The sequence below is a fragment of the Siphateles boraxobius genome, unplaced genomic scaffold (genome assembly GCF_051911475.1).
Source record: "Siphateles boraxobius isolate OS27281-9 unplaced genomic scaffold, OSU_SipBor_1 41, whole genome shotgun sequence".
Classification (NCBI taxonomy): Eukaryota; Metazoa; Chordata; class Actinopteri; order Cypriniformes; family Leuciscidae; genus Siphateles; species Siphateles boraxobius.
In genome coordinates this window covers 567,501-577,500 of record NW_027509042.1, presented here as the reverse complement: position 1 = coordinate 577,500, position 10,000 = coordinate 567,501, and the positions used below count along the sequence as shown (strand labels likewise).

Genomic DNA, 10,000 nt, shown 5'->3' with positions numbered 1-10,000 from the left:
AATTGTTTTTCAAATACGTCTACGTTTTATTACTTTTTATTGTTATTTATTAGTTTTATTTATTTTAGTTCTTGCCTTCACTGTAAAAACAAACAGAATCTGAAATAGATTTCATCCCATGTTTTGAGTAAAAAACTACCAAAATGTAACATTTATGCCTTACTAAAAGAAATTAGGTAGTCAAACGTAATGCCTGAGGTCAGTGTGTTATGATGTTATAATGTATCTGTGAATACACACATGTACATGTAGCGTGTGTTACAGTAGCTCTGATATCCCACTGTAACTCATATAGCTTTAGTGCTGTTATTGAGTGTGTAGAGGAAGCGCAGATGTGAGAAACACCGTGTCAGAAATGCAATCACCCGCTTTAATGTGGCATTTGAAGGACAGGTTACACATGTGCACTCGATCTTTAAAAGTGTAAGCTTTAGATAAAGACATTCATAATGCTCATCAAATCAGTTCTGTTTACTTTATTCATGCATGCAACTGGTCTCATTTTGCACACTAATGCAATGCACATCAGGTAAACTGGTTTCTCTCCTGTCGTTCCAGGTTTCTGCTGGTTTTCTCCTGTCTGGTTTTGTCTGTGTTCTCCACTATCAGGGAATATGAGAAGAGCTCTGAAGACGCGCTTTACATCCTGGTATATAATATCACACTGATGATGACTGAACACATGTAGATTGATCAGTGTCATGTTAACTTTCTGTGTGTGTGCGTGTGTGCGTGCGTGCGTCTGTCTGTGTGTGTGTGTGTGTGTGCGTGCGTGCGTGCGTGTGTGTGTGTGTGTAACTGTGCGTGTGTGTGTAGGAAATCGTAACCATCGTGGTGTTCGGAGTGGAGTATATCGTGCGGATCTGGTCTGCTGGATGTTGCTGTCGTTACAGAGGATGGAGAGGAAGACTCAAATTCGCACGGAAACCTTTTTGCGTTATCGGTGAGTAAATATAGAGTCCAGTTTTCTGAAAAAAATTCAAAGTTGTAAATAAATCAAAGATTATTGGAATGCAATCATTTTTCTCTTTAAAACTTCATGTTTAATTCCATGCTGTTTCTTTGTAATTTTTTTGTGAAATTTTTTGAGTTATTTTTGTCAGTTACAACTCGTTATATACAGCATTCTGTGTGTGTGTGTGTGTGTGTGTGTGTGTGTGTGTGTGTGTGTGTGTGTGTGTGTGTGTGTGTGTGTGTGTGTGTTTGTGTGTGTGTGTGTGTGTAAGTGTGCACGTCTGCACGTATTTATTGCACACCTTCCAACCAATCAGAAGCGAGTATTCAGAGATCAAGAAGTGTGTGGCCTGCGTACACCTTGCCAAATGCATGTACATTTATATGTTACATGTAATGTTGTATATTCAGCTTGATCCCAGCATGAACTTCCCTCACATCAGCTGTTGTGTCTCTCAGACATCATGGTTCTGATCGCCTCCATCTCGGTTCTGGCCGCTGGAACGCAGGGGAACGTGTTCGCCACCTCCGCCATCAGGAGTCTCCGATTCCTTCAGATTCTGCGGATGATCCGCATGGATCGCCGCGGAGGAACCTGGAAACTCTTGGGATCTGTCGTCTACGCTCACAGCAAGGTAAATAAACCTGGAAAAACTGTTCAGGAACCAGAGCCGCTTCCAATATGCTCTTTAAAATCACATTTTACAAGTCATTCTCCATGTTGAAATCTTCATTACGGGGCTTTCAGAAGATATATATGATGATAAAAGTCTTATTGGCTTTAGAGAAAGCCATTTTTAAGCTCTTTTAGCTTAAATATTGCATGTAAGTTTATTTTTGCACCGATTATTCGAAGTAAATGCGGTGCATATCGGTGCTTTGAGAAGAGATATACTCAGGGAAAGTTTTGTGAAAAAAACAGAGGGGGGGATATTTTGAAACATTTTCATTCATAAAAATAAATCATGAGAACATGAACCTCATCACTGCATTTGCAGGAATTGTAAAATCTTTGCAATTCCTGTGATCATGCACAACGAAAAAACATGCAAGAATTAAATCCCCCTCCCAGTACCATGGATATAGTGCCACTCGGCTAGACATGTCAAAACACTTATTTATGAATGGCAAAATTAATGCCTCTACCGCGCCGCACTAAACGCCTCATTCGCCCCGCAGGACCTCTAGACACGCGTAAACGCGTCTTTACATTGACTTAACATTGAAATCACTCACGCCAGACTTGAGTGAGTAATCAAAAAACCTTCGCTTTAGCCTCAATTGAGTGAAACACTGTATGTGTAACTTCGCCCATTCTCAGTGGTGTTATTGGGACACTCTGCTTGTCATCATAAAAACAGATAATCAGATTGTGATGTTTATTTCCGGCTCAGTAATATGCTGAATATGCTGCCTTCCTTTCGCAGTGCTCTCAAGTTTTGAAGACAGGCAAGAGTGACATCCCCCCCTTTTTTTTCATTGGTTGTTGCGTTGAATCTTACCCAGACACAATAGTGCTATTTTCTGATTGGCTATTGTGTAGCCGCTTTCTTTTTATTTGATTGGCTGATAAGTGGCAGGCTCGACTAAGAACTCCAGGGAGACGCGCTTGATTCCTGCCGGTTTCATAGAGAGAGCGTCGCGGCCAGAGAAATTTTGGGCGCTGTGGCATATTAAATATATTATAAATAGTTTTTCCTCGTGAGAAATACAATGTGTGGCGGGAATGCGTGACAAAAGACCCAAATGAGTGACTGTCACGCTCAATGCGTGACATTTGAGAGCCCTGCTTTCGACACACAGCTCCACTGCCCAGCGGACCTGCAACCGTCTCGCAAGTGTTGATAGGCTATTACTCTGCAGAGTGGGGATCACAGAGAGGCTGCGGCAGCCTTATCAAAGCCAGCCAAAGTAGCGCATTTTAAAATAAAATTGACTTTAATCAAACCACGGATCCGTGATAAGTTTTGTGATCCGTTCCGCCACTAGTGTAGTAGCACTGATCACTTTGAGGATAAATGTATCCCCACCGGGGATAAAAATAATTAAGCAGAGGCAGGGATACATTGACCAGAAAGGGGGAAATCCCGCGCATCCCCCCCGGCAAATCGCACCCTGATTATACTGTACTATTGTGTTTTTACCAATGATTCACAATTTCTTAGAATATCCATGCCATCAACATTGACTCTATTAACTTGCTTTATTCGTGTTCCTGGTCGTTTGTCATAGATTCATCAGTGCATGTTATTCCAGGGAAATACTGTAATCATTCATCTAAATTCAAAACATTATTCATGCTTCATGTGCAAAAAAATTCACATTATGAAAATGCATTTTTAGTTGACTTTTTAAACGGATATTTTGAGGTCTTTTGAAGCCCTCAAACAATGCAGCCGAAGCATGAATCAACATTACACAAACCCAATTTCTAAACTGCAAAGTAATCACGTATTTTTCAATCCCATTTCAATTGCCCTCGAGAAAAATGGCAAATAGACCAGATGTGATTTTAAGAGGTTTTCTGGTCGCGAGGCTTTTTGCCTAGATTGAAACCACAGCAGTCGTTCTGTCATGTGTCGTTTATCAAGCCCAAGATGTTCTGCTCATTGTTCAAGTGTATGTGAGAGGTCGTCTTTTGGCTCCGTGTGTCTGTTTTGAGGAGAGGAGGAAAAGGCCAAAGTGAGATGTTTAATTATGAAGTGTCAGATGGAGGTTTGCGATCGATAACACTTGGCAAGACATAAACTAGTGCTGTAAGTGCAGGGCTCATGGCCGCAGACTGAGAACTGACAGTAACAAGATGTGTAGAGTTTTGAATTTCATCATGCAATGTCTTTTAATCATACTGTGACAAGTTAGAGAAAAACTGGGTCAGAGTTGAACGTGTTTGAACTCAGTATTTGAGCTAATGCGCAATAATGTTTTAACGCTCTGTTAATCTTCATGCGTGTCGCTCAAAAATGGCGTGTTGTTTTTTTTGTCAATTGAATGAATGTACTATATTTTAGTTTGATAATGGTTTTTATTTAACTTTCGGGATTTTTTATACTAAATTGTATTTACGCTGTATTTATAATCCATTTATTAACTTTTTGAGCATGGAGCTAAAATTTTTATTTCCAACTTAAACTAAATCCTGTAAATCTTCAATGCTTTTTAAAGCACAGACTTCAGTTTGAACTCTTTTCAAAGACGACAAAAGTTAAAAAAGTTTTATAAGTGAACTTAAAAAAGTAACAGAATTTTACGTGTTTTTTTGTTATGAAAAATGCACAAAAAAAACTATTTTCAATTTTTATGTGAAATATATATTTTAAAAAATCACGTTGTACTCTAAATCTGCAAGAAAGTGTTCCAAATTTAAGTTTGATATTTTAAAAAAATTAGCTTTCAGTCAGATTTCAGTAAGATTGTGTTTCGGCTGCAGTACCAAACGTGTCCACTAGAGGAAATTCGTCTCCCATTCATTTCCAATGCGCTCATTTTTGACCGTGAGGAGCACAAGTGTGACTATTTTTTACAGGACTATTTAACCTGTTCGAATAATGTCCATGATTTTGTTTTGTGTTCCCATAGCAAATGCCAAAACCTTTACCAAGTTTCGTACAATTCCAATGAAGTAAAAAATAAAATAAAAAAACGTAACATGTTTCGGTAGAAAATGCCGAAGAGCACCAGAGGGAATGTTTCACTAATGTTCACACGGGGAACATCGGCTGTTGTGTTGGTGAAAAAAGCACATTTTCTTGAACAAACGGACACATTATATAAATTGCACGTTGCCAGTAAACACGCTGAAATATAAATGAGTTTTAAAGGGGTTTTATGCTAGCGGGGCACATGAGGAAAGGATAGCCGTCTGTGAGATACCAGCATTAGTTTGCTTAATAATTCATGCCTGGTACATAATAAACGAAAGAGGAAAATAGGTTATTCATGTAGCATTGTGAGAAAAATTAAGACTTGATGATAGGAAATTCTTTCTCAAACATAAAACTTCCTCTTTTTGCATATTCATCATTAGATTCAAAAGATTTTTTAAATAAAATAATATTTTTATTTAGCGAGGACGCATAAAATTGATCATAAGTGACATTTATAATGTTACAAAAATATATATTTCAAATAAATGCTGTTCTATTCATCAAAGTTTCCACAAACCTATGAAACTGTTTTCAACATTGATTAATAATCAGAAATGTTTCTTGAGCATCAAATCATAATATCAGAATGATTTCTGAAGGATCATGTGACACTGAAGACTGCAGTAATGATGCTTTAATCACAGGAATAAATTACACTTTACTATATATTCACATAGAAAACAGCTGTTTTTAAATGTAAAATCTTTTCACAATTTTTACAGTATTTATGATCAAATAAATGCTGCCTCTGTGAGCAGAAGAGACTTCTTTTAAAAAATCTTGCCGACCCCAAACTTTTGAATGATAGTGTGGTCTACAGTCTACATACAAAGTCTTTCATGCATGTTCTTCACAGACTGATGTTTTTATTGTTATTCGGGCATCCACTAACAAAGTGAACTCCACTTGTTTCTCTCTGGACAGTCAGTTTCTGGCCAGATGAAGCAGTAAAGTGGATCAGCTGCCGTCGAGAGTGATTAAAGTGTCCCGTCATTCATTGAGTTGCTGTCGTGAGTTCAGCCTCAGGAGACGTCTCTCTCAAGGGCAAGAAAGTGGATGAATACGCTTACGGTGCGTTTTTCAGTCTAAAATGAGTCGCAGTGGTGTAACGTTTCAATCGCTGGTGTCCCGTTTCCAGCATCCACTGGAAGGTGCAGTTGAAGGAGTGAAGAGACGCAGATGCTGACCGAGGAGTTTCAGGAGTTCGCTTGTGTTGCGTTTTGCAGTTATTTTGATTATAATAGCAGGTATTCTCATCATGATTATTGTTTTTAAAGGGGTGGTTGATTATCATTTCACTTTTCTAACTTTAGTTAGTGTGTAATGTTGCTGTTTGAGCATAAAAAACATCTGCAAAATTACAAAGCTAAAAGTTGAATGCAAAGGGAGATATTTGCTTTTAAATAAATTGCTTTTTTAGGACTACAACAAACGGCTGATAGGGACTACACGAGCTTCCTCCGGGGTTAGTGACATCACAAAACCTGGAATTTACATTAACCCCGCCTCCGAGAACGCGATTTATAGATTGTCATCATGACAGAATATGCTAATCAATGACTAGAAGATAACTACACATCATCTACATAAATTCATCAACTAACTATTCAGAAAAGTCCTGTTGCATTCTACATGTTGTCACTTCTTCTTGAGTCTCTCCATCATTTTCTGACTCCGGTTTGAACATAAAAGGCTAAAAGTTTTAGAAATCTTCAGTGCATTACTGTGTGAGGTAAAAGGACACAAGCTGTTGAAGCTCCGCCCCCTGCGTCGGGAGCAGCAGCTCATTTGCATTTAAAGGGACAGACACAAAACTGTGTTTTTTGCTCACCCTCAAAAAGGGACAACTTTAACATGCTATATAAAATATCTGTGGGGTATTTTGAGCTGAAACTTCATATACACATTCTGAGGACATCAGAGACATATTTTACATCTTGTGAAAAGGGCATTATACCACCCTTTAAAGTGCTTTTTCGATTATTATCTTTTATGTATGTAATACAGCTGTTTGTGAATGTATAAGATCCGCGAAGTTTCAAAGTTCGAAGTGCAGGTAAATGTTATTGTCTCTTAAAAGAAAAAATCGATCCTGAACTGCCTGAAACGAGTCGACAGTAATTCCAGTCTCAGTTCATGCTCGAACCTACGTAGGTTTGTTACTAATTTGCATAATGTCAGTCTAAGGGTACTTTTACACAACAACGATCTGCTTAAAACAGCTTAAAAAAGTTTTTTCTTCGAGTTTTCCGTGTGAACAGACAACAAACACTATTGTCATTCACACGGATTCGCGAAAACGACTAAAAACGCTTTATTCTGCTGCCAGGCCATTAGATGGCGATGAAACACGTAATACACATGTGCATGATGTCATCGTCTTCAAAGATTCACGTTTTTGTTGTTTACCCGGAGACCATTTTCAAAAACTTCCACTTTGAAACCTGTTTTCAAAACTTTGCGGCTTACAGGCACCCAAAACGCCGTTTTCGTGTGAATGAACAGGCAAAAGGCATAAATTGCGTTTTTAGTAGAAAACGGTATCGTGTAAACAGCCCCTAAGGTTTTCATTGGCTGCTGTGAGTGGCTGGAAGAGTTTGGTTCACGTTGTTCATGTCGAACCAATCACAACAGACTGGGCCGTCTGACCAATCAGAGCAGAGCAGCTCTCAGAAAGGCGGGGTTTAGAGAGACTGAATCTTCAAACGAACCGTTTCAGACACTGTGAGAAAAAAGCAGATTTTTGCATCTTGGATGCATGTAAACCTATCATAGGTGCCTTTAAAATAGCATAATAGGACACTTGTGAGGAATACTATAATATTATACATAATAGGGACTCTTTAAGCGCAGTTTATATCAGCTACACTACATGCCACTTCAGTGCACCATAATTCATAGGCTGTTGACTTTTAAATATGCATCAAGTATGACACTTGATTTTGATATGTACTAATCCTGTGCATGTATGCGCCCTCAACAGGAGCTGATCACAGCCTGGTACATCGGCTTCTTGTGTCTGATCCTGGCCTCGTTCCTGGTGTACCTCGCGGAGAAGGAGGATAATGAGATGTTTGAGACCTACGCCGATGCGCTCTGGTGGGGTCTGGTAAGCACTTCGCACTCCCTCGCCATTAGCAAACACACTTGAAGTAATGGATCGTGTCCAGTGTCCACAGATCTCTCATAATGTGCTCTGAGATTGATATTGTTCCTGATTGTATTCCCCGGACAACTCGCTACTTCACTACAGTGATAAACAAATTTTGTTTTCTTGCACTCGATTTACTGTAAATGTTCTGGTGCATAAGCGCTTTTACTGTGTTTCATATTTTCAGCTTTATTATATGGTAAATCAACACTCAGGGTAAATTTCTCTCTCTAAGACTGCAGCGAGTGCCAGTGAAGCGCTGGCGTGATTCCTCTGGAAATAAACCCAAGGACATCAGATAGTTTACACACACGTCTGGGAGGATTATTAATTATGCAGGGATGTTTATCGCTCGTTGAGTTTAATGAGATGATGTTTCAGAAAGATCACAGATGATGGAGTTCATGGACTTGCATAATTCAAGGAGAGTCTTTAATAAAAAAAATCTGATTTGCTTCTTGTGTGAGTTTGTAATAGTGACACTGTAATAGTGACCATTCATTTTGTATTTTTGTTGCTTTACTTTGACTTACCGATGTCAAATCATGTATTAAAAAAGAACATAAGATCAGAAAGATCTGATAAGAAAATCATTATATTATATTATAGTATGTTATATTATATTATATTATGTTATATTGTTTTATATTATATTATATAATTGTATATTATATTATATTATTTATATATAATTATTATATTATATTGTACCATTTTATATAATTTTATATTCAATTATATTATATTATATAATTTTATATTATGTTATAATATATTATTTTATATTATATTATTTATATATAATTATTATATTATATTATACCATTTTATATAATTTTATATTCAATTATATTATATTATATAATTTTATATTATGTTATATTATATTATTTTATATTATATTATTTATATATAATTATTATATTATATTATACCATTTTATATAATTTTATAATCAATTATATTATATTATATTACATTATATCATATGATTTTTTTGTGAGTTTGTTTAAATCATGACACTAAAAGTTCCAGAGATCTGTAATAGTGACCAATCATAAATGTATTTTTGTTGCTTTACTTTGACTTACCGATGTCAAATCATGTATTAAAAACAAACAACAGATCTACATCACAAGAAAATCATTAAATTATATTATATTACATAATTTTATATTGTTATATTGTATTATATTATATTATATTATTTATATATAATTATTATATTATATTGTACAATTTTATATTATATTGTACAATTTTATATCATTTTATATTATATTATATTACATTATATCATATGATAGGGGGTGAAATGTGAGCCAGAAATCTGATCAGCCAATGACAGTGATTGAATTACAGTGCAGGAACAGAAATGATTTGATGAGTAACTGGAAGCTGATGTGAGTTTTCCTCTCTGTCCCACAGATCACGCTGACCACCATCGGTTACGGAGATAAATATCCCATCACCTGGAACGGGCGTCTCCTGGCCGCGGCCTTCACGCTGATCGGCGTGTCCTTCTTCGCTCTGCCTGCGGTCAGTCTCCGGAGACTCGCTCACGAGGACACACACACATAAAGTCTAACAGGCTGTTAATGGAGTGATGTGTGGAGAGAGCAAACCGATGAATTACATCAGTGCAGTTTATTATGATGAATAAATAAAAATCACTCTGGATGCATAATGTGTTTTCTGCAATAGTGTAAACACATCATGGTTTATCTTTTCAGATTTATTGGAACCAACATTTTGTAAAAGTTTACTTAAAGCCTTTATAATGCATTTTTAAAGGTTTTCATAATGTATGTAATAATGCATTATATTTTTCACCAATAATTGTAACCAAAGTCAAAATGCATTATAATATTTGGAGATTCCTGAAATTCCCGAATCTGAAATTGGTTGTTTGTCATGTGTTTTGATGTGTATACTTTCTAAAGGTGTAATAATGAGTAGACATGTATTGTAAATTTGGCTACAGTTAATCATGAGATCATACAGTGCATTATAAGGTGCATTACAAGGCATAATTAATGATGCATTATAATACTTTAAGAATGCGTTATATATTTTAAAACTTCAAGTAAAGTGTTTGGAAATTTGCAAGATATCATTTCTAGTCCATCTATTCACACCCAAACAGCAAATATTCTGGTAACCCTGTTTATTCAGAAAGAAAGTGACTAAATTACAAACAAAACTAAATTATTAGACTGTTCTTACTGCAAAAACCTGGTAACTAAAG

At 36.5% G+C, this 10,000-nt stretch overlaps 1 protein-coding gene across 3 annotated transcripts in view; it reads left to right on the top strand.

Annotated features, from left to right (window-relative positions):
• kcnq2b (potassium voltage-gated channel, KQT-like subfamily, member 2b) overlaps positions 1–10,000 on the top strand; it is a 57,997-nt gene that overhangs the window by 23,115 nt on the left and 24,882 nt on the right. For all 3 annotated transcript variants that reach the window (XM_077197654.1, XM_077197657.1, XM_077197656.1), the window contains exons 2-6: positions 559–649; positions 817–943; positions 1,414–1,589; positions 7,585–7,710; positions 9,181–9,291. In XM_077197654.1, coding sequence (XP_077053769.1) covers positions 559–649; positions 817–943; positions 1,414–1,589; positions 7,585–7,710; positions 9,181–9,291 — 631 coding nt within the window. The remainder of the gene's footprint in view (positions 1–558; positions 650–816; positions 944–1,413; positions 1,590–7,584; positions 7,711–9,180; positions 9,292–10,000) is intronic.